General features: G+C 40.5%; 1 protein-coding gene across 1 annotated transcript; it reads right to left on the reverse strand.

Annotated features, from left to right (window-relative positions):
• Positions 1-2,062: 2,062 nt before the first annotated feature.
• On the reverse strand, positions 2,063-16,347 carry LOC123991192 (ATP-binding cassette sub-family D member 3-like). The gene is made up of 20 exons (XM_046292510.1): positions 16,125-16,347; positions 14,475-14,511; positions 14,277-14,378; positions 13,479-13,567; positions 12,475-12,544; positions 11,793-11,890; positions 11,485-11,608; positions 11,215-11,271; positions 10,980-11,122; positions 10,757-10,826; positions 9,606-9,675; positions 8,992-9,181; positions 8,597-8,761; positions 8,367-8,430; positions 7,966-8,043; positions 7,706-7,771; positions 7,341-7,550; positions 7,091-7,195; positions 6,791-6,847; positions 2,063-2,733 (listed from the first exon to the last, which is right to left on the reverse strand). Exons 1-20 carry the CDS (start codon positions 16,232-16,234, stop codon positions 2,656-2,658), a joined length of 1,983 nt encoding a protein of 660 aa, XP_046148466.1. The 5' UTR covers positions 16,235-16,347; the 3' UTR covers positions 2,063-2,655.
• Positions 16,348-25,817: the final 9,470 nt, after the last annotated feature.

Here is a 25,817-nt window from a genome sequence, read left to right on the forward strand (position 1 = left end):
ATGATATGGCTTTAGAAGCTTCTGACATCATTTGAGTCAATTTGAGGTGTACCTGTGGAAGCATTTCAAGGCCTACCTTCAAACTCAGTGCCTCTTTCCTTGACATCATGGGAAAATCAAAAGAAATCAGCCGAGACCTCAGAATTTTTTTTGTAGACCTCCGCATGTCTGGTTCATCCTTGGGAGCAATTTCCAACCACCTTAAGGTACCACGTTCATCTGTACAAACAATAGTACGCAAGTATAAACACCATGGGACCACACAGCCGTCATACCGCTCAGGAAGGAGACGCGTTCTGTCTCCTAGAGGTGAAAGTACTTTGGTGCAAAAACTGCAAATCAATCCCAGAACAGCAAAGGACCTTGTGAAGATGCTGGAGGAAACAGGTACAAAAGTATCTATATCCACAGTAAAACATGTTCTATAATCGACATAACCTGAATGGCCGCTCAGCAAGGAAGAAGCCACTGCTCCAAAACCGCAATAAAATAGCCAGACTACGGTTTGCAACATTTTGGAGAAATGTCCTCCAGTCTGATGAAACAAAAATAGAACGGTTTGGCCATAATGACCGTCATTATGTTTGGAGGAAAAAGGGGGAGCCTTGCAAGCTGAAGAACACCATCCCAACCGCGAACCACGGGATTGGCAGCATCATGTTGTGGGGGTGCTTTGCTGCAGGAGGGACTGGTGCACTTCACAAAATAGATGGTAGCATGAGGAAGGAAATTTATGTGGATATATTAAAGCAACATCAAGTCATCAGTCAGGAAGTTAAAGCTTGGTCGCAAATGGGTCTGGATGGGAGTGGTTGAAAAACGAGTTTTAATGACTCCAACCTAAGTGTATGTAAACTTCCGACTTCAAATGTACATATACCTTGGTAGAAATAGCTCTTAGCAAAAGACAAGATATTGATTATACTGTTGCGTTCCCTCAGTTACTTGCCTACAGGATCACTAAACCCATCACCTAGGCAGTGCAGTTATCTGTATGAGCTAACTCATGTGAATTATTATGAAATATGAATTCAGTTTGCAGGTGTATAATGCAATCATAATTCATCTAGGCCAACTTGGACCATAAATTACAAGTCATATTTTTATATAATTATTTATTTAACGAGGCAAGTCAGTTAAGAACAAATTCTTATTTACAATGACGGCCTACCAAAAGGCCTCCTGCCCGGACGGGGGCTGGGATTAAAAATAATAAAATGAAAATAGGACAAAACACACATCACAACAAGAGAGAGACCACAACACTACATAAAGAGAGACCTAAGACAACATAGCATGGCAGCATCACATGGAAACACAGCATTGCAGCAACACAACATAGCAGCAGCACAAAACATGGTGCAAACATTATTGGGAAAGGGGGATACCTGGTCAGTTGTACAACTTAATGCCTTCAACTGAAATGGGTCTTCTGCATTTAAGCCAACCGCACAGAATCAGAGAGGTGTGGGGGGCTGCCTTAATCAACATCCATGTTTTTGATTATTCGGGAACAGGGGGTTCACTGCCATGCCCAGAAGCAGGACATTTTTATCTTGTCACCTCAGGGATTCGATCCAGCAACCTTTCAGTTACTGGCCCAACACTCTAACCACCAGGCTGCCTGCCGCCCCTATTGGGCACAGACAACAACACAAAGGGCAAGAAGGTAGAGACAACAATATGTCACGCAAAGCAGCCACATATGTAAGTATCCATGATTGACTCTTTGAATGAAGAGATGGGGATAAAAATGGTCCAATTTGAGTGTTTTTTGCAGCTCGTTCCAGTCGCAAGCTGCAGCAAACTGAAAAGAGGAGCGACCGAGGGATGTGTGTGCTTTGGGGACCTTTGGAATGTGACTGGGTGTTGTATGTTGAGGATGAGGGCTGCAGTAGGTATCTCAGATAGGGGGACTGAGGGGGAGTGAGGCCAAAGAGGGTTTTATAAACAAGCATCAACCAGTGGGTCTTGCGACGGGTATACAGAGATGACAAGTTTACAGAGGAGTATAAAGTGCAGTGATGTGTCCTATTAGGAGCATTGGTGACAAATCTGATGGCCGAATGGTAAAGAACATCTAACCGCTCGAGAGCACCCTTACCTGCTGATCTATAAATGGCGTCTCCATAGTCTAGCATGGTCATCTGAATCAGGATTAGTTTGGCAGCTGGGGTGAAAGAGGAGCATTTACAATAGAGGAAAAACCTAGTTTTAGCCTGCAGCTTTGATATGTGCTGAGAGAAGGACAGTGTACCGTCTAGCCATACTACCAAGTACTTCTATGAGGTAACTACCTCAAGCTCTAAACCCTCAGAGGTAGAAATCACACTGGTGGGGAGAGGGGCATTCTTCTTACTAAACCACATGACCTTTGTTTTGGAGGTGTTCAGAACAAGGTTAAGGGCAGAAGAAGCTTGTTGGACACTAAGAAAGCGTTGTTGTAGAGTGTTTAACAAACACATACAATCACCGTTGACAAATGTTTACTTAACCAGACTAACATATCTGATCATTTAAATACATCTTGTCAAAAGAAAACAACAAACGAGGTTACAATTGATTAAAAACAGTAGTCTAGGTTTGTTTTAAGTGCAGAATTAGTGGGCGCCTTTCTTCAGGCCGGAGGATGGTGTGTGTGTCGTTGACGCTCCTCTAGGAGCCGAACTCTATGGTCTCCTCAGTGATAGGTTTGAAGTCGTAGTTCCCTCTTCCGTCCATGTGAAGGTAGTACTGGAGGAAGTTACAAAACAAAAATTCAAAGGGTATTTCTGGCAGCAAAATGTTTTCAAAGTGTGGTTCCATAACCAGGCATTTACAAAAATAACGTAGGGTAGATCAGCTTTGATATTGCAGATAGATTGCAGATTGCAGCTTCCATCAATGTAATTGAAGTCCTGTCCTTCCTCTACCCTCAACCTCTCCCATCTATTTCTGATGTCCTTCCTCTACCCTCAACCTCTCCCATCTATTTCTGATGTCCTTCCTCTACCCTCAACCTCTCCCATCTGTTTCTGATGTCCATCCAGTTTGATTTCTAGTTGCCACATATTTTTTTTAACTGTGCTGTTCCACAAAAGTTGTGAACCTATATACATTTTACAGACACAGTATATTTACCTTTGTTACCTTGTTGTCATTAGTCCCACCCTTCAGCTCCATTCAACCCCTCCCATCTATCTCTGAACACCGTCCATACTGGATTTCTATTTGCCATATATTTTTGAACTGTGCTGTTTCACAAAAGTTCTGAACCTTTCTATTCTTATAGTTTCTATAGATTTTAAATTACAGATGAACATTTTTGGTAAAATTATTATTATATTAGTGATTGATTGACTATGACTTTTCAAAATCCGATAATAGTGCTATCTGCAGAGTTAGCTCCAGGTAAATGTTGCATTTCTTCAGCCATTCCAGGACCTGCGACCAGAAATAAGCTACATATGGACAGTACCAAAACAAATGATCTAATGACTATGTCTCCTTGCAGCTTTCTGCAGAGCCCCCATATATATCTATATACATACAACATTCTCTTGTTTGGAAGAATTTTGTAGAATAATTGAAATAAAAACAATTGTGCTATGGAATCGGTACATTGAAAATCACTTCCCAACTTCCTTGCAATCTATATGGCACAGGTGCCAACTTTTTGGTCCTTAAATTAAACTGGTATACTTTTATATTTATCACAATTTTCTTTAACCAGTTTTGGTCTTTAATGCAGGGCCAACAGACAAGTTCATTACTTTCCCCCCCTTCACTTGCCTCTTCCATTTTTGCGGTAATGCTTCAATTATTAGGTTGTACTTTTGGGTAGAACCATATATTTTTGTTAGTTGCTTGTGTGACATAATTCCACCAGTCCTATTTATGATATAATTTACCAAGATTATACTTTTTTATTTTTTGTATTTTTTTTTATCAGTTAGTATATTTGAGTTAAACCACAATATTTGTGGTATTATTTGTTCTGTCTTTTCTGGTGAATTAAACTGAAATTGCAACCAACTTTCTATGGCTTCTTTTAAAAAAAGTGATATTTTGGAGATTTCATTTTCAAATAACCAAAAGTGAGAGGTTGTAATCTGAATAAAGGGAAAAGGGCCATTCTTGAACATGGGGTGCGATATTCCTACTAATTTGTTAGAGGACCAGTTCGGATTGAAGTATAACTTTTGTATGATTGATGCCTTTAGTGAGAGGTCAAATGCTTTGAAATTTCAGAATATCTGCCCTCCTAATTAAAATTCATTATATAAATAAGACTTTAATTTAGCCTGACTTGCCATTCCAAATCAAATGGAATATTTTTTCCATTTTTCAATTTTTCCAAAAATACAGGTATTTTCCTTTCCATTGTTGCAAGATTTGATCCATTTTTGGTAACTTTCTATTAAATGTATTGTAGTGAGATCATTTCTTTCTTTCTGGATATGTATACTGACTATGTCCACATCACTGTCAGACCATTTTATTGGTAAACTACACAGTAATGTAAAAGTTGTATTTTTTGTGATCCAATACGTAATATAGTACACATAATTTTGTTGTAAAAATATCAAGATCCTCTTAGCCTCGATGAGGCTGTGGCATGATTCAAATTGTGGATTTAAAAGAAAAGTCATCAGCGTACAGTGGATTTCTAACCCCTTGATATTATTGCCAGATCTTAACAGCTAACTTTTCAATGGCAATAAGAAATAGATATGCCAATAGTGGATAACCTTGTTTTACTCCTCTTGAAAGTTTAAAACATTGAATATTTACTATTTTACACCTAGGGTTACTATACATAACTTTAACACAAGAGATTCTCCACAATTGAAATATTCCAGGCATTTATACTGTATATAAACTCCAGTCATACTCTATCAAAAACTTTTCAAAGTCAGCTATGAATACATGCCTGGTTTCCCAGATGTTTCATAGTGTTCTATTGTTTACACTTGTCATATATTATCTCCAATGTATTGTCCATGTAAAAAACCTGTTAGGATTAATAATATCCAGCAATACCTTTTAACATTTTAATCAGCTATGCATTTTGCTAAAAACATTTGCATCACAACACTGAAGTGTAAGAGGCCTCCAATTGTTTTAGACTGGATCTTTATATTTACCACTTGGATCCTGTTTCAGTAATAATGAAATCAGACCTTGTTGAGTGTCCGATAATCTACCATTTATACAGGAGTGGTTAAAACATGCTAATAACAGTCCTCTGAGTATATCAAAAAGGTTTGGTATAACTCCTCTGGTATGCCATCCAGTCCTGGGGTTTTCCTGGAATTAAAGGCTTTAATTGCATCAAGATGTTCCTCTGTCATTTGTCCTTCACATGAGTCTTTCTGTACAGATGTTAATTTGACATTATTAATAGGGAAAAAATCCATACAATTAGAGTCGGTTAGTGGAGATGGAGGAGACAAATGAAAACATGTGCTTAAAGTACTTTACTTCCTCTTTCAAAATGTTTTTTTTTAATGAATAATGGTTGACTCAGTCACTTGTAACAAGTTTCAGGGAATTCTTTGTGCCTTTTTCCCCATATTCCATCCAGTTTGCTTTATTTTTTAAATAATATATTACACTGGATCTTTCTTGAATAAGTTCCTCCATTTCTTTTTGTTTTTTCTCTAACTTACTCTGAGCCTCTGTGGTACAGTTTTTTATTGCTAACTATCTGTACTGTTAGTCCTTGCATTTCCTTTGTTTGTGTGGACTCCTTGACCTACATTGCTTTTGTTTAAGAGATGAGTACTGAATTGCATGGCCTCTAAAGGAACATTTAAAAGTGTCCCATACAATAAGGGGATCTGCTTGTACCTATGTTACGTTGGAAAAAGTCAATTATAAATGATTCTGTCCTTGTTAAAAACAAGTTATCATCCAATAGCCTTTGATAAAATTTCCAATATCGTCATCCACATGGAAAGAATAATAATGCCAATTATTTGATGGTCTGACTGCATTCTGTCCCCTATCAACACATTGTTAATTTTGGTGCCAGAGAGAATGACATAAGAAAGTAGTCAGGACGACATGCTTGATTGAGCCTCCATCGTGTATGTCTCACTAGGTCAGGCTATTTAAGCCTCCATATATCCACTAATTCCAATATATCCATGACATTGGTGATTTCCTTAAGTTCGTGAGGTATTTAAAACCTTATTATGACCTCCCATCATGGTTCAAAACATTTAGAATCATCCATCTACCTGGAGGATCTGTTTGGACAATTTGCACATTTGGATCAAAATGACTGTTAATGACTATCATCGGCCCTTTTGAATTTGATTGCCTATGGGAGAAATATATTTTGTCAGGTGACTATTATATTAGATGACTATTATTACAATGTCTTATTTTTTTATATAAAATTTGATCAAAAATTTGATCAAATTGAATTAGTTATAAACAATATATATTATATTCATTCGCTTTTAGCCAGGTAAATACTGATATATTTCTTATTATCTGCTAAGCCATTACAATTATAACTGGCTATACTTATTTCACCATAATGAGATACAAGTTTCAAATCTATTTATCATTCTAAATGTTCTTAAACTCACCATTAAAAAAACACTACCAGGGGAACTTCACCAAAACGTTTTGACTGACATGACACAAATGAAACAAAAGCTACATCTTAGAAAACTGCCTGAAGGAGTTTCCCACTAAAAACTCCCAGATGTATCACAGCAAAACAACATACTGTACACTGACACATCAGAAGCCACAGACCCACCTAACGGTGTTTCCAGAAAGGATGTCATCTTACCTCATGGTGTTTCCACAAAGACTTTCTGTGAGAGACAGTGAACAGACTGATGCCAACCTGTGGATAAAGTAACAAACCAGTCATAAGATAAGAGCCAAAAAGATGCGACACAAACACTTGTCAGACCAAATAATTACATGAGGAACTATATGAACTATGCTGCAGACATAACGTGTATGTAAGGTGTGCTGTTATTTATTAAACTGAAGTTGTGTAAAGATGGAAGTAAACACTCAGACATATCACAGTACATGCTTAGAGTCCAGATTAAAGGCTGGAGGGGGTTGGGGCTATCCGTACCGTTCTGCAGTGACTGTAGATGAAGTCCTCCACATCTACACTCACAGCACTGGTGCACTCATCCAAGATGGCAAACTGAGGTTTGTGGTAGAACAACCTTGCCATCTACAGACAGAGACAAACATCACACATACAAAACAAAGTCAATCACCTTAATTCTGTAATAAACTGAATTAGAATGTGATGATGTAAGCTTGAGAAAGCTTCGATTAAAAGCTGAAGAAAGAATCAAAAAAAGAAAACGTCTTACCGCCATCCTCTGCTTCTCTCCTCCACTGAGGACATCCATCCAGTCCTGCACGGTGTCCCAAGTCCCCTCTCTGTCCAGGATGTGACCTAACTGGACGTTGCCCAGGTACTCCTTCAGCACCTGGTCAGAGATGCCTTTCCTCTTTTGCTCCTCATAGGTGTCAGGGTAGATCACCTGATCCCTCAGCGTGCCAATGGGCATGTAGGGTCTCTACATTAAGATGGAAGAGGTCAGGGGTCATGTACGGTCTCTAAAATAAGATGGAACAGCCTTCCAGTAGAGCCAATATGGCTGCCAATTTGCCAAAACATGGAATAGAATATAACATTGGTAATATAAGAGACTCAAAGTGTCCATTTAGTTACCTGAGGAACATAGAAGAGCTTCCCTCGCTCAGGCTTGGTCAGCTGCCCTCCGAACAGAGGCCAGAGCTATAGAGTCAACAACACACCTAATGTTACCTCCATGGCCGACTGTGCTCTTAAGACACTTGAACCAAAATGTTTGACTTAGTTGCAGTACTTCCATTATTACAAGATCTTCCATTGCCACATCTTATCTTACATAGACAGTCATGTCAGTATGAATAAATAGAACAAGATCATAAAAACAGACAATTCTTCACCTCTCCCAGTACTCTGAAGAGTGAGCTCTTGCCACAGCCATTGGGCCCACACACTAACACGTTGGTACCAGACCGCACCTGAAGAAAGAGAGAGTGAAAGCGAGAGTGTCGGGGAGGGCATATAACCTCATTGTAACATCCAGCGTGGCCCTCCGAACTTTGAATGTCAACACCACTTCAACATCACCCATTAAAGTCTAAGTTGTTTGAGTGTACTTAGGTCAAACTGAATGACTAGACGAGTGGCACACATTCATTGGCGAGGGAAGCCAAAGTCATGGTAGCTTTACCATCTCATGACATCTATTTTGCAAGAGACCTGTGAGTTCTCAGTGAGACTAACCATATGCACAAATAAAAAGGTTAAATAAAATATACAAAGGAAAGAAAGAGATGCCCACTTCAAAGGTCAGGTCCTTGATCAGGACATCTCCATTGGGTGTTGCTAGTGGTGTGTGTTCAAACCTGCAACACCAACACAGTCAGACACTGTTCTTAGTGACGATTCATGCTCAGACCTCAGAAAACACCTTGGCTTTGGACAACTTCAGTGAGGTAAAAGTAAAATATTAAAGTGATTTCATGCGGCCAATATTATGTACAGCAATGCACTGAGGATTGTCACACATACTTGATGATGTGGTCTACGTTGATGATCTGTCCGCTGCCCGGGACCAGTGTGACTCTTTCTACACCTAATGATTCTTTGTTCTGATGGGAGACCATGGTACGCTCGTATTTCCCAGAGTTCAGTTCTTTCAGGACCTTCCTGAGCTCAGTGATACGCATGGTGAACCTGTTGGGAAGGAGAGACAGGCCTATAGCAGAAGACCACCTACACAGCACTTGGGAGTGAAAGCATGAAGAGCCGTGATGGAAGAGTAGAGTGAAGGCATGGAAAGACGGGAGTGATGTCCGTTATGTGGTCTCTGGCTGGAGAAGCCGTCGGATTAAATGGCATCAATTCAAATCGATTCAATGGAATTGGCGATGGGGATCAGTGTTTTGGGAAGAGTGAAGGCTCACCCGGAAAGCCTGGTCATATCTCTGCCAGCCAGTACGATCCTTCCCAGAGCCTGGGCCAGACTCAGCAGCATCCTGCCACTCTGGTAATAGTCTTCCATCAGCTCAGCTTGGGTGCTGTTCATGTGGCGGGGGTCGGACAGGTTGAGGAAGGGCCGACTCACCACCAGGTAGCCCACCACGGTGGCCATATCTGCAGGGGGGAAGAGACCCAAGAAGTGACTCATAGCTCTGGTGGAAAACCAATTCTGTATTGAACAATGTTATTTTGTCGCCTAGCAAAGCAATAATTTGATGTCTGGACAATGGCAAGTTGACTGACAGCCATATTTATTTATTTTACCTTTATTTAACCAGGCAAGTCAGTTAAGAACACATTCTTATTTTCAATGACGGCCTGGGAACAGTGGGTTAACTGCCTGTTCAGGGGCAGAACGACAGATTTGTACCTTGTCAGCTCGGGGGTTTGAACTCGCAACCTTCCGGTTACTAGTCCAACGCTCTAACCACTAGGCGTTGGATATAGCTATAGCCGCCATTTAATCCGACGGCTATATCTCTGGCTATGTATTGGAGGACATGATCATAAGCTGTAGGTTTAAAACATCAGATCTTACACTTAGCGACCATGCTGTCTACAAAGCCCATAGAGAAGCGGAAGAAGATGAACTTGTGCAAATGGTCGACCTGAGAAGATAGAAGACAAAAAGGTATCACAACATTATTAGACACTGTAGAGACAGTTCCAACCACAATCAGCAGTAAAGGTATCAGAACATTATTAGACACTGTAGAGACAGTTCCAACCACAATCAGCAGTAAAGGTATCACAACATTATTAGACACTGTAGAGACAGTTCCAACCACAATCAGCAGTAAAGGTATCAGAACATTATTAGACACTGTAGAGACAGTTCCAACCACAATCAGCAGTAAAGGTATCACAACATTATTAGACACTGTAGAGACAGTTCCAACCACAATCAGCAGTAAAGGTATCAGAACATTATTAGACACTGTAGAGACAGTTCCAACCACAATCAGCAGTAAAGGTATCACAACATTATTAGACACTGTAGAGACAGTTCCAACCACAATCAGCAGTAAAGGTATCAGAACATTATTAGACACTGTAGAGACAGTTCCAACCACAATCAGCAGTAAAGGTATCAGAACATTATTAGACACTGTAGAGACAGTTCCAACCACAATCAGCAGTAAAGGTATCACAACATTATTAGACACTGTAGAGACAGTTCCAACCACAATCAGCAGTAAAGGTATCAGAACATTATTAGACACTGTAGAGACAGTTCCAACCACAATCAGCAGTAAAGGTATCACAACATTATTAGACACTGTAGAGACAGTTCCAACCACAATCAGCAGTAAAGGTATCAGAACATTATTAGACACTGTAGAGACAGTTCCAACCACAATCAGCAGTAAAGGTATCAGAACATTATTAGACACTGTAGAGACAGTTCCAACCACAATCAGCAGTAAAGGTATCACAACATTATTAGACACTGTAGAGACAGTTCCAACCACAATCAGCAGTAAAGGTATCACAACATTATTAGACACTGTAGAGACAGTTCCAACCACAATCAGCAGTAAAGGTATCACAACATTATTAGACACTGTAGAGACAGTTCCAACCACAATCAGCAGTAAAGGTATCACAACATTATTAGCCCGTTGAGATGGAAGTGAACGAAGAAATCTTTAATATCCCTCTTACTGACAAAGGACTAATGGTACTTACCAGTTTCTTAAATGTTGAATGAATCGTCTGTTTCTCTCTCATGTTGCCATTGTAGAAGGCAATCTCCTCACTATGGCAAAACAGTACATGTTTAACATAAGTTAGTTCTCTTTTTTTAAAGACCTCGCTCCTTGACTGAGGATTTATTTAACAGGTTTTACTTTAGTCAGAAAACACTGTATTGCCAACCCATGACAAAGTCAGTGTAGATCCAGGTCTTTACCTGTTGGTGATGAGTCGTGAGTTGACGTATCGGTACTCTCCCTCGTAGCGCTGCTCAATGACAGTCATCTTACCGATGGGCTTCTGCAGTCTGGTCAGGAACAGGCCTGAGATCAGCAGGTAGGCCATCATACTCGATGGGCCCTGAGTGAAACAGTGACATTACATCCTGTTAAAACCTGAATGGAATCTATTGGATGCCTCTGGAATCGGAGTATATATATATATATATTCACCTGGGCTCCGATGGAAGACGTCAGCTTGAAGATGTACAGTCCAATGTCCAAGAGAGGCTAAAGGAGAGATGCAGTAAGTGTACATTTTACACTACGTAGCTTTCTGGATAGCTTGTTTTCAGCAATATTATGATTTACACAAGAAGTTAATGATTGACTAAGATGTTCTACAAATACTATACAAATTCGCACCAGACACCTTGGAACCACACACACAAACACAGAGGTAAACAGTAGTAAAAATTATGGTTTAGGTCAACTCTACTGTACCTTGCTGAGATTGGAGTAGAGGTCAACCACACTGTTACAAAACTTCTCTACGTCTTGAGTCAGCAGCTGGTCAGCGTTGGCAATGCGGTTATCCAGGTTGCCCATTTTGTAGTATGTGTATCCTCTGGGGATGGCACATGTTGAGTGAATTCATTTGTAGATTGGCTGTTATTTATTGTTAGGGACCATGTACAACATACCATTGCACCATATTTAGTTAGATAACTATTTATCTGTAGTCCCTATTGAAATGTTTGCGAAAAAGCCAGACATCAAGGTTCTGAGATGAGGCAGTAGGCAATGCTTACTTGAGGTACTCGTCGTAGAGATGTTTGGTCAGCCTCTCTCTGAACTTCAGCTTCAGCTCGTTCAGACCCAGCTTCAAGAGGTTATTCACCAAGGCAAACTGGAAATGGACAGTCACAAAACACTATTACTATCAGAGCTTAATCAAAATACAACCTATTGCAGTGTCTGTTCTCTGAGCACAGTATGCATGTGATGAAATCTGGATTTGTTCGTTAAATGGGCAGAGGGACTGTTTAATACAAAACACGTAGAGCAAATTAAATACCAATTGTCTAGCGAATAAGATACAGTACATTTGCACAGAATGTCAAGCTTGTGTATGTACACGCACAACATATTATCCAGTATTTCAGCCAACGTATGAATTAAATATATGGTTGTTAATACATTAGTATTGGTAAGTGATGAATTACAGTAGAGAGAGGTTAATCATTTATATTCAGTGTATATTGCCATGTTGATGTCAGACCTCTGAGAATTTACACCAAAAGAACAATTATAACACTAAAGAAGTACTGTGGGACTACTGTAGCACATTCAGAAGTCTGGTATTTGTAAACTATTCGTTATACAATCAACTTACTACTGCAATATGAGATTTAAAATCAGACTCAAGTATATCAATTAACATCTAGACTCATGTACATTTTGGATGCGATGAAATACCAAAAACACACTTACAATTGGCATAGCTTTGCAACACTTGAACAAGTAGTTCTTGAAATCGGCGTTGTTGCGACTGATAATTGCACTGCAAACCACAACATGCACAAGAATGAGCAAACATGGGACAGATAGCTATTGTCCGATTGATTCACTTCAACATTAGTGGCAGTGATTAGCCTCTGGCCTCCTTCAGATCTGCTTGTGCTTTACCCAACTCCTCTGCCATGACGGTCATAGTAATTGACAAGGAAAATTGGCATTAGCTCAAGCACATAGAGTACATATCCGGTGACCGAGCTTGAAGTCATGGAGAGCGGAGAAAAAGTAACAACCAAACAAATGTATAAAGATGATTTAGGATCATTCACATAAGGCCCAGCTAGTGTTTTGCTGCATTGGCCGTGAGATTGTATGGAAGCAGAGCTCTGACATTAAGGATGATTTGTTATACAAATAGATACACTGGCGTTGGAACAGCCAATGGCAATTAGTCATGTTGAGTTTACAAATGTTATGGCCTGAAAGGCTTAACTGTACTAGGCAACAAACAACGGAAAACACGGGTTATCGGTTTTATAGGTTTGGGTTCTATGAAAACTATCACGTGGTGGAGAGTTACCCAAGGTATGACAGCAACGTAGGAATAACAGATTGCGATCTCTGCTAATGGTACCACTATGGGAGATTGAAAGACAGCAATCAATTCCTGAGCAGGAAAATAAATACTGTTTGATGTGGGGCTGGTTTCCCAGACCCAGACGAAGCCTAGTCATGGAGTAAAGAGCACTGCAATTATTATCTCCATTGAACATGCGTCTTATTCCAGTACTAAGCTGAACCTGTGTATGGGGAACCGGACCATAATATTTTAACCCTTTCAACACTTCCACCACCAAACTCATTGGCTATCATGATCTGGTTAACAGTCATAGTGAAGCAGCCTAACAAGTCACATGGATGGTCAGTGCTCTAACCGTAGAACTGGTATTAGAACACTATTATAGCTCTATGGTTCTAACCTTTCAATCATGGTTCCGTTCTGGATCATCCATACGTCACAGTATGTCCGGGTCACCAGCATAGCAGCGATGAAGAGAAGGTATCCAGTCTGGGGTGATAACAATGGAGGGAACGGAGAAGTGGTGCAGGACAGGTGGGGAACAGACAACACCAGATGAGCAAATCCCTCAGATTAAACAATACAATGTTCATAAACAAGTCAATCCCATGTTGTATTGTAAGTAATGTGTGCAAACTAATAAAAAAAAATGAATGAGTAAAACATGGCAGTTCAAATGTAGAATGGGCATGTCCATAACTAACAGCATGACCAGTATCTCCGTCTTATTAGAGTTAATTGAGTTCAATAGAGGATCAACTCTGATACACCCAACAGATGTCATCGCAACCTTGGCTAATCAAACAAACGGATCAGTATATAAGGTCAATGTCTAGGCTCCATGGTTTTGTAGAACACACAAGTTTAGACAATATTGTAGAACATGTTGAGACAGGCACACATGGAGAAAGAGATAAGTTGTGGGGTGAAAGTGATGCAATGAAGGAACACATATCCATCTTTACAAGGCAAGGGCATCGCCTGTTCCCGCAGATATTGATTACTTCAAGGTTCAATGCTGATGTGACGCAACAGAACATACATTTACAAAGACATCCACTTAATATTATTATTCCGATGACATAATAATGGCCCTATAATAAGCCATTGGGAAATACTAAGATCTTGTTTTTTTGCTCAATATGTGCAATTGTTGACCATATTTTCTGTAACAAAACAACCCAACCACTAGGCTCACCTCTTTGCAGAACCATCGAGGCACCATGATCCGGAGGATCTTGCTGATTCTGAGGAAGAAGACATAGTCCACCGCCGCCCGGTCTTTCTTAGCTGCTTTGTCCTGCACAAATAGAGCCAAAGCAGTTGTTGGGGACAAACGTGACAATGACATGTAGTTGGATATTTTATACATTTGTTGATGCACTTACATACTTACTTCATTGCTCAACACCAGTTCTGAGCCCCCTTTTGTACTGTAAAAGACATAGGGCACATAGTCAGATACAATGTTCCAACAGACATGTGGGACATCAGGATAGCAACACAGTACCAAGGTAACATTAGTTTCATCATGACCATAATAAACCATAGTGTATGTTGTGTAGGCTAAACTAAGGTCACAAGGAGTCTTGACACAGCATTTAACCTGAAATGAATTAGCAATTTGTAACTGTCCAATGAACTTTCAATATACTACTGACAGGCAGCATGCTGCTAATAAGCGTCATTGTATCTTGCGGGAAAACTGACAGTGTTGTCTTTGTTACTAAATATAGCAACATTTGCCCCAATTATCCTGCTGACCCAGGCTATGAAGACCTATATATACTGTTTGCAAATGAGAATGGAGACTTACATCAGAGATATAATAACACATAATTACTGCAACATATGTTTGTTGTTTTTGACCTTTATTTAACTAGGCAAGTCAGTTAAGAACAAATTCTTATTTTCAATGATGGCCTAGGAACTGTGGGTTAACTGCCAGTTCAGGAGCAGATTGACAGATGTGTACCATGTCAGCTCTGGGATATGACCTTGCAACCTTTTGGTTACTAGTCCAACGCTCTAACCACTAGGCTACCCTGCCATCACACTTCTGTCAACCCTTATCTCTTATGGATAACCGCAATATTATATAACTGCAATACATCACTGACTTTCAGATTTAAGACATTACATATGTCAAATTGGACATTCAAGAATTCTGTCTAACTTGGATTGCTGGCCACAAGTTCTGTGATACAAGAACACACCAAGGTAAAATTAGTTTTATGTTGGATATTCGGACTTCAATAGGTCTTACACAAAGCGTTCCCTGAATATAAAAATGATATATATTCTGAAATGGGGAGGATGGAGAACAATCCACAAATTTTTTTTGGTTTGAAATGTTGATATTTTTTCAAAAATAACTAACTGCTTTTGGGATCGTCTCTTCCTCTTAAAGAGGCAGGTTGTTGGGGTGGGATCAGGAGAGTGATTAATGAATGGACCCATTCACTCTGGCTGCAACACCACATGCAGTGATTAGGTCCACCTTAAAAATCAGCATTTCGAAGCAGACTGCTTTTGAATATTGAAAGCCACCCCAAAAAAATCATAATTACATTTCAACTACTACAAAAAAAAAACAGGTATTTTTCTCCATCCTCCCTTTCATTTGGAATATGTAATTTTCATAGTCATGGCACGATTTGTAAGAACTATTGAAGATTGAAAATGGCAAAAAAATTATAATAAATACAAATTAACTGGATTTTTGTCCATTCTCCACTGATTCAGAACATAACCATTTTCATAATCATGACACGCTCTGTGTAAGATCTATTGAAGATTGAAATCTGGAATCAGATTTTTTTTTATAACAACAAAAGGTTGAGTGGATTGTTCTCCATCCACCCCTGATTCAGAATATAACATTTTCATAGTCATGGCATAATTAGTTCAATATAGAGAAAAAAAGAATATCCACTGAATATCCAATATAAAACTCTTTTTACCTCAGTCAAGAACCGGTGGCATGGGCACTCTAGCAATGCACAATTAAAGTACAACCAAGATTATAATTTATTCAGCAACATACCCACTTGACTTGCCTCCTCTTCTTCTTTGCTTCAGGATGCATAAAGCGAGTAGGACTCCCCCAGCTATCGAGGAGTTTTTAACTGTAAAATATTTACTGACGGCTGCCATGTTTCCTAGAGTACCAGCTGAACCGCAGAGTTGGCAACTATATTTCAAGGAAAGTAGCTGTAGGCTGCTCCATTTGTAGCCTCTCTGCCAAGTCCCCAACAACCGGATGTTCCGGTTTTCAGGGCAAATGGAAAGAGAGCCTGTGAAGTGAATTCCGCTTTTGAATATTAACAAGGTGACACCAAAGACAGTACAGTACGAAGATAGGCTACAACTGCATCTCTAATAGAAATTCCAGATCACACTTATAGTCTCAAGTAGAAACACATAACCGGGTCTAAAACTCATCTCGAGCCAAACTGAGCATGTGCAGGCCTTCATATCAAAGGCACTCGTTCGCTATAAATCTGTTTTTGACAAAAATGAAAACGTGTCAGTTTGTCACTTTCACTAGGTTATAGTAATAACATGTTCAACTACTTAGAGTTGCACTATGCAGGAATCTCTCCGCTATTTCTTGGTTTCTAAAATTCTAATAGTTTGCCTATTTTCAGTTTATGTGACAAAACGAACAAGCATAGTGTAGATAATCATTGTACCATCTAAACCGCTGTGAAATATGATTTCCATAACCAAAAATATTGTATTTTCAAAAGATGCAAAGACAAAACTTAAAAACAGGAAGCATATAAATAGCACACATAGAACAGATATATTGCTTCTTAGACTTGCTTTCAATGAGAATCACAGATCTGTAAACTCAACATTTCTATGTGAATTTTGTCAGTTCACTCAGAAAGTTACATATTGCAGCTTTAAGACATATGCTGGAATCTAGGTTATGTCTTTAGATTTCGAGAAAATTAACAACTAATGAAGGCATTTTCACTTCTCTCATTGACTTCTCAAATTCCAAACCCCCCGCCTAGTCTGTTTGGTCTGTTTCACAAGCGTTGACGGAAGTCTCACAATGTTGTTCCTCTGGGTTTAGAAACTCTGTGGTAACACTCCATCTTAACTCCTCCTCCACATTAAATGGATTGGTTGAACAGTGCAGAAGAGAACCTCCCCTGACAGATTTTTTTCTTCTTGACAAGACCAGTATGTAGGGCAGTGGTCACCAACCGTTTCTGAGTCGAAATGCAAGCCGAGATCTACAGCTCAGATTGTTTTTGAAATATGACTTTAAAAAACGTAAGCCTATGCAACATTAACCACTTAAAAGCAGTTCTGCAGCAGTGAGGTTTGTGCAGGTGGCTATAGGCCCAATACATGTTGTTCTTTTCAGAACATTTCAAAATTATAATTTAAAAATGTAGTTATCTGATCACACTGGTAATATTTTGTATTTACTTGTGAGGAACAGCTGAGTGAGTGGGATATGTTTTATTTAAAAGAATTACTGGACTGATGGCTTTTTTACCAGATTGATGGAGGGAGCACCGTGCCTCACCCGACTCACCATCTCTCCACTCTCCCTCCCTCCGCTGAGAATAGGGGACACAGTCACAGAGTTTCTAAACACAGAGGCGCAACATCGCAAGACTTCCGGGAAGACTAGACTGGGGTTTGGGGTTAGAGAAGCACTCTGTTCTGCTCAGCCCATTCCAAGCTCTTGTCCGTCCTGGCACCCCAATGGTGGAATCAGCTTCCCCCTGAAGCTAGGACAGCAGAGTCCGTGCCCAACTTCCAAAAACATCTGAAACCTTACCTCTTCAAACAGTCTCTTAAATAATCCTCTTCCTCACCCCCCCCCCCCCAAAAAACACTTAACCAGCACTTGCAGTTTTTGCCCATCTTCATACTGTACTGTCTTTGACACAGTCTTCCAGCTGATGGTGAAACTCAAGTTGGACTGCATTATTACTGCCTCATGCACCAGTTCATGTTGTTACTCCTATGACCAGAGAGATTGAAATATTCCTAGATATAAAAAATAGCCACAAGCCACTAATAATAACAACGCAACACTTTGCATATTTACATATTCATTGCAGCTGCAGTGCTGGTTGTAGCATGAGTGGAAGTAGGGAGAATGAATGCACATTTTATGGCTTATAGAAGTGTTGAACAAAGTGTTGACATTAATGAATAACAATTTCAACATGAACTTTACTCATCAAAATAGCAGCTCTTCACTGTATTCGTTGAGTCTCTCTCAAGTCATTGTATGAAAGTTTTTAAATCTCACAGTATCAACTTTGCTGTGTGTTTGAGGTGAGGCTTCTTTTTACAGTCTGTGGCTCGAGGAAACCGTGCAGACACGGTGATCTGAGCTATCTGATTGGCCAGCGGTAGGCCCATAAGTGCACTTGAGTCTACATTCAGACACATGAAATTGTTAAAAATGGGAACACTTTGCCTTCTTGGCGCTAGGGCTGCTGAATCAAGTGTGCTTACCACTTACCACCAACAGCACCAGGGCTGCTGAATAAAGTGCACCTACCACCAACAGCACTAGGGCTGCTGAATCAAGTGTGCTTACCACTTACCACCAACAGCACTAGGGCTGCTGAATCAAGTGTGCTTACCACTTACCACAAACAGCACTAGGGCTGCTGAATCAAGTGTGCTTACCACCAACAGCACTAGGGCTGCTGAATCAAGTGTGCTTACCACTTACCACCAACAGCACAAGGGCTGCTGAATCAAGTGTGCTTACCACCAACAGCACTAGGGCTGCTGAATCAAGTGTGCCTACCACCAACAGCACTAGGGCTGCTGAATCAAGTGTGCTTACCACTTACCACCAACAGCACTAGGGCTGCTGAATAAAGTGCACCTACCACCAACAGCACTAGGGCTGCTGAATCAAGTGTGCTTACCACATACCACCAACAGCACTAGGGCTGCTGAATCAAGTGTGCTTACCACTTACCATCAACAGCACTAGGGCTGCTGAATCAAGTGTGCTTACCACCAACAGCACTAGGGCTGCTGAATCAAGTGTGCTTACCACTTACCACCAACAGCACAAGGGCTGCTGAATCAAGTGTGCTTACCACCAACAGCACTAGGGCTGCTGAATCAAGTGTGCCTACCACCAACAGCACTAGGGCTGCTGAATCAAGTGTGCTTACCACTTACCACCAACAGCACTAGGGCTGCTGAATCAAGTGTGCTTACCACCAACAGAACTAGGGCTGCTGAATCAAGTGTGCTTACCACCAACAGCACTAGGGCTGCTGAATAAAGTGCGCCTACCACCAACAGCACAAGGGCTGCTGAATCAAGTGTGCTTACCACCAACAGCACTAGGGCTGCTGAATCAAGTGTGCCTACCACCAACAGCACTAGGGCTGCTGAATCAAGTGTGCTTACCACTTACCACCAACAGCACTAGGGCTGCTGAATCAAGTGTGCTTACCACCAACAGAACTAGGGCTGCTGAATCAAGTGTGCTTACCACCAACAGCACTAGGGCTGCTGAATCAAGTGTGCTTACCACCAACAGCACTAGGGCTGCTGAATCAAGTGTGCTTAACACCAACAGCACTAGGGCTGCTGAATCAAGTGTGCTTACCACTTACCACCAACAGCACTAGGGCTGCTGAATCAAGTGTGCTTACCACCAACAGCACTAGGGCTGCTGAATCAAGTGTGCTTACCACCAACAGCACTAGGGCTGCTGAATCAAGTGTGCTTACCACCAACAGCACTAGGGCTGCTGAATTAAGTGTGCTTACCACCAACAGCACTAGGGCTGCTGAATCAAGTGCCCCTACCACCAACAGCACTAGGGCTGCTGAATCAAGTGCCCCTACCACCAACAACGCAAAATCAAGTTTCCTTCATGAATCAAGTTTCTTTCATGCCTGCTACATTAGGTTACTCCATTTGTCAATAGACGTCGCTAGATGAGGTCATGATGTAATATGTATATTTGTGCAAGCGCATTAAAGAAATATAATACACACTGCCGTTCAAAAGTTTGGGGTCACTTAGAAATGTCCTTGTTTTTGAAAGAAAAGCTCTTTTTTGTCCGTTAAAATAACATCAAATTGATCAGAAATACAGTGTAGACATTACTAATGTTGTAAATGACTATTGAAGCTGGAAACAGCTGATTTTTAATGGAATATCTACATATGCATACAGAGGCACATTATCAGCAACCATCACTCCTGTGTTCCAATGGCACATTGTGTTAGCTAATCCAAGTTTATCATTTAAAAAAGCTAATTGATCATTAGAAAACCCTTTTGCAATTATGTTAGCACAGCTGAAAACTGTTGTCCTGATTAAAGACGCAATTAGACTAGTTGAGTATCTGGAGCTTCAGCATTTGTGGGTTCAATTACAGGTTCAAAATGGCCAGAAACAAAGAACTTTCTTCTGAAACTCGTCAGCCTATTCTTGTTCTGAGAAATTAAGGCTATTCCATGCGAGAAATTGCCAAGAAACTGAAGATCTCGTACAACGCTGTGTTCTACTCCCTTCACAGAACAGCGCAAACTGTCTCTAACCAGAATAGAAAGAGGAGTGGGAGGCCCCGGTGCACAACTGAGCAAGAGGACAAATACATTAGAGTGTGTAATTTGAGAACCAGACGCCTCACAAGTCATCAACTGGCAGCTTTAAATAGTACCCACAATGTCAACACTGAAGAAGCGAGTCCGGGATGCTGGCCTTCTAGGCAGATCTGCTTAGAAAATGCCATATCTCAGACTGGCCAATAAAAAGAAAAGATTAAGACTGGAAAAAGAACACAGACACTGGACAGAGGAAGATTGGAAAAAAGTGTTATGAACAGGCAAATCTAAGTTTGTGTTCGGATCACAAAGAACATTTGTGAATTGCAGAAAAAATGTAAATATGCTGGAAGAGTGCTTGATGCCATCTGTCAAGCATGGTGGAGGCCATCTGGTGGTGCTTTGGTGTTGGTAAAGTGTGAGATGTGCATAGGGTAAAATAAAAGGAAAGGCTATCCCTCCATTTCGCAACGCCATGCCATACCCTGTGGATGGAGCTGAATTGGAGCCAATTTCCTCCTACAACAGGATTATGACCCAATGTACAGCTTCAAACTATGCAAGAACTATTTAGGGAAGAAGCAGTCAGCTGGTATTCTGTCTATAATGTAATGGCCCTATTGAGTTGTTGTGGGAGCAGCTTGACCGTATGGTACGTAAGAAGTGCCCATCAAGCCAATCCAACTTTTTGGAGGTGCTTCAGGAAGCATGGAGTGAAATCTCTTCAGATTACCTCAACAAATTGACCACTAGAACGCCAAAGGTCTGCAAGGCTGTAATTGCTGCAAATGGAGGATTCTTAGACGAAAGCAAAGTTTGAAGGACACAATTATTATTTCAATTCAAAATCATTATTTATAACCTTGTCAACGTCTTGACTATATTTCCTATTCATTTTGCAACTAATTGAATGTAATGTTTTCATGGAAAAACAAGGACATTCTGTTGTTTTAAAGCTAATTTCCTGCAATTCTACACATTTTGCCATTTGGCAGATGGAAAGGTTTGCTGTTATATAGTAATTGTACAGGGAAAACTCACTTTTAAAAGGTCATATTTTGTCAACTCATACCCAAATAATGTTGTTGACTCATCCTATACTCGTATTTGAGGTCAATGCATACATTGGAGAAATAAAATGTAAAAGAATGCTTGCTATTTCCTCATAGAGGATGATGTCATCGTCCTGAGGAGGATGAGCTGGCCAATCAGCGGTCTACATGCGTTCATATTTTTAATGACAGGTATATGCCAGTGGCGGTTAAGATGAGGGAGGACAATGATTTTTTTTATGAGCATGGCCTTTTTTCTATTACAGCATATTGGATGACTGCCATTCAAATTCCATTCACCCAGCTCAATGTAACATCGATAGGTTTAGGCTACTACATGATACAATATTTTTCCCTATACCCATCATGAGGTTGCTACAACCTAGCCTATGAATGAAAGTTTACAAAGTAATTTGAGAAATAAAGGCTGCATCTGGCTGATCTAGGGTGTAATCATCAGTCCAACAGTTGCAAGTCAGAGATTGGACAAATTCAGGTATGTTTATCACCATTTCGTCTGTTTGCTTCTGTTTAAGAAACATTTCTCAACAGTATTGACGGAATGAATTTACCCCTGATCACATGCAAACCCAGGTCACTTTCATAGAAGCCACATACCGAGAGTGGAGAGAAGAGAGAGCTGGGGAGAGAATGGAGAGTGGAGAGAAGAGAGAGGTAGGGGAGAGAGGAGAGAGGCGAGGGAGAGAGTAGAGAGTGAAGAGAGGCGGGGGAAGGGTCGCCAGTGACAGGTGCACTCACGCAGCAGCAGGTGGAGGCGGAGGCACAGAGAGGGAGCAGTCCAGCAGAACTCAGCCAGGCGGCCACATACACACAAACAGGGAAGTTGCAAAATCTACCCAAAGTCGCTGTGGCAGACGTACAGTAACACTGTATACTCTTTTACCAATAAAAGTTGCTGGAGGGCTCTGAAAACCTTAGAAATCTAGCGACGGCGTCCCTATCTTGGCAAAACTGATTTTAGGGCAGACGTCACTGGAAACGGTGCATTGCTGCCCACTACTGGATGTGGGAAATAAAAAAGAGGGGCAATAAACTAAAACTTTGAATCTGCTCAAAAATCCGAAAACAAAACACAAAACAAAAATCATCAAAATACACTCAGAGCACTTTACACTTTTTCAAACAAGCATTTCAGAGCTGGCTACAATTTCAATTCCACCCCCCTGAAAAGATAGAACAAATATTACAACAAATATTATGGCTGAACTCAAATGTGCTGGTTGATAAAATACCAGTATTTATGGTATTTTGTTCTTAAATTATATTGTAAATTAGAAAGGTAGAGTTATGTTCTTCATGGAGTCATCACAATTGTACGGAAAGGTCTGTTCAATCCAAGAGTACAACCAATTGATTACAGCATTGTCCCAAAAATGGAGGAGGCGGGTGGCAGCAGAAGGAGGTAGGGAACTGGTCTGTCTGCCCAATATAAAGGATCAAAACTGGCAGAGGAATAAAAATAGTTTAAATTGGAAAGTATACCACTTTCATTTGAGAACCAGGATATTGACAACTGTGCCATACAGATTGCAAAATAGTTGTGAAGAGATTTTTGATGTGCCGATTCCATGGTACAGGGTGTATGAGTTGATATTTAAAACAACGCAAGATTAAAGACTTCATGCTTTTCAGCTAAACTTATTATGTAGAATTCTTGCTACCAACAAAATGTTGAATATTTGGGGCACAAAATCATTGAAGTTGCAGATTTTGTTGTGAAGATACAGAATCAATAGACCATTTATTTTGGTATTGCCCTCAGGTAGCCTGTTTCTGCTCTCAGTTCAGGAATGGCTGAAAATGCATAGCATTGATCTAAAATTGACCCTAGAAATAGTACTGTTAGGAGATCTGGAGAGATCGGGTCAGTCAATTACTCATATACTACTACTCTTATTTTAAGTATTTATCTTCAACTCACAATCTGTGGATTCTATTCGATTAGATAGATTGAAATTGTATGTTAAACATCACTGCATAGTTGAGAGATATGTGTTGCGTAGAAACCCAAAGTGGGTGGCCAGCAGAGATAGATGGGATGGGCTGAGGGAAGCTGAGGGTTGTTATGTGGAATTGGAGACAAGTGGGAGAGGAGTTGCTGTGTGGGAGATAGAATGATGGTCAAAAAAAAAGTTAAAAAAAAAATAGTAATGACACTAGGTGGCAGTGTTTTTACAACTAATGCCGGTTTGCCTGAGGCTGATGCCGTGCAGGTGTTTGTACACATACATATACACACACTCTCATTCAAATAAATACATACAAGAACACACACATACATGTAATAGTGCCAGACACGCACACAAACATATACAGTTGGGATTGCTGTTATGATTTTAATTGTCCTTGATGTTCTTTTTTAAAATATTAATTTAAACAAATATTTTTGCATTGTTGTTTGCTGTTTTCTTCTGTCTTTTCCTTTTTTCTTTTAGTTCATTCTCTTGGTTGTTGGTGCATTGGGGGGTTCTTGGGGGTGGGGAATGGAATTCATTGTTTTGATTTTCTTCCTGGGGGGGGGGGGACTGTGGGAGGGTCTCAAATGGTTGAGGGACAGCTATTGGGGAACCATGGGGGGAGCTTGGAGGGTTCGGGTTCACGTTCTTTGGCCTGGTGGTAGATCGGTCAACATGCCCTTGAGTTGGGCATTGACCCTGGGTGCTTCTGTGTGTCGCTCTGAATGGGAATCTGTTGGATGACTGGTATGATGTAGTTATTGAGCGGCTTCACTACAAGTATATTGTATGTTTCGAATATTCAATAAATAATTGTAAAAATAATTTTAAAATAAAATAAAATCCACTCAGAGCTCTACTCAGATCCAGTGACCTGAGAGGATGCTGCTGCAGTCAGTCCACCATGCAGCTCCTCACCCATTACATCCTTCATTCTCAAGAAGCGTTCAGCTGCAGATACAATGATATTGATCTTTCTTGAGTTCTTATCCATTCCTGCAGTGCACCATAGCAATAAATGCCCCAAAATCTACTTTCTTCAAGGGTACCTGGGTCCTGCACCTTGCGAATGGCACCCACGGCACTGGAATGTGGTGTCTCCATGGCAACAGAAGCACTAGTGTAACGGATGTGAAACGGCGTTGTGAATATTCTTTAACTTTTATCGATGCCTTGGCATAAGAGACAGACACACTGAACAGCCTCTTTCACCCTTCAAAAAACATTGACACGTTCTCACTATCTTCTTTCCATTGAACATACGCTTCAATCGTCGAGCCCCAACTACTCCAGGAATTTTCATCTTCTCAAACCCCGACTTCCACAGAGATATTTTTTTACATTTACTCAAGTAGTATTTTACTGGCTGACTTTCACTTTTACCCAAGTCATTTTCTACTAAGGCATCTTTACTTCACTCAGGTATGACACTTGGGTACTTTTTCCACCACTGGTTGTTCACTTGCATATCTACCCTTTTATTGGCTAAAATGATCCATCCTGGTGTTGCCTCCTCTCGCCTGCCTTCCATCTTTGAGGACATGTATTTCCATTGTTAGAGCAGTCACTTGATAATATAATAGATCATCTTTGGTAGTGGGGAGGGAACAAATGAGAGCAGTGTGTCATTGCTGACGAGTGAGAGCATAGGTCTGTGGGGTAGAGGGCATAGTTCAAATAACTGACCTTGGCTTAGAAACGGATCAGAATATCCAGCTCGGCCCTATTGTGTAGCCTATTCTAAGTCCCATGGATAGTTATACGACATGAGGATATTCCAAAGAACAAGCTTCTTCTGTAGAACCTGGTCCCGCGTCTCGCTAAATAGTAGAAAGCAAATTACTCAGTCAACATTCCTAGCGGTCCTAGACTATGGCGACATCATCTATTCTAAAGGAACACAGATGCCACTTCATTAAAGCCGATAGATGCAGTTTATCATAGCGCGCTGCACTTTATTATGGGGGACAATTTAGTACTCATCACTGCATTCTCTACCAGACAGTTGGTTGGCCCTCTTTAATGACATGTAGGTTGGATACATTGCTACGTTTTAATTTATAAAGCCATTTTACAAAAAGTCTCACTGTACCTAACATCATGACTAAACTGTAGACATACGAGTTACCACACCTGGTCTCAG

Source organism: Oncorhynchus gorbuscha, linkage group LG12 (assembly GCF_021184085.1).
Source record: "Oncorhynchus gorbuscha isolate QuinsamMale2020 ecotype Even-year linkage group LG12, OgorEven_v1.0, whole genome shotgun sequence".
Taxonomy (NCBI): Eukaryota; Metazoa; Chordata; class Actinopteri; order Salmoniformes; family Salmonidae; genus Oncorhynchus; species Oncorhynchus gorbuscha.

Excerpts from the sequence above, each read along its gene's own strand:
- LOC123991192 (XM_046292510.1), bottom strand. The coding sequence starts at position 16,234 with ATGGCAGCCGTCAGTAAATATTTTACAGTTAAAAACTCCTCGATAGCT. Across the intron at positions 14,512-16,124 it reads AGAGGAGGCAAGTCAAGTGG|TACAAAAGGGGGCTCAGAAC; the intron begins GTATGTTGCTGA and ends TGTCTTTTACAG. Across the intron at positions 11,123-11,214 it reads CGTCTTCCATCGGAGCCCAG|GGCCCATCGAGTATGATGGC; the intron begins GTGAATATATAT and ends TGTTTCACTCAG.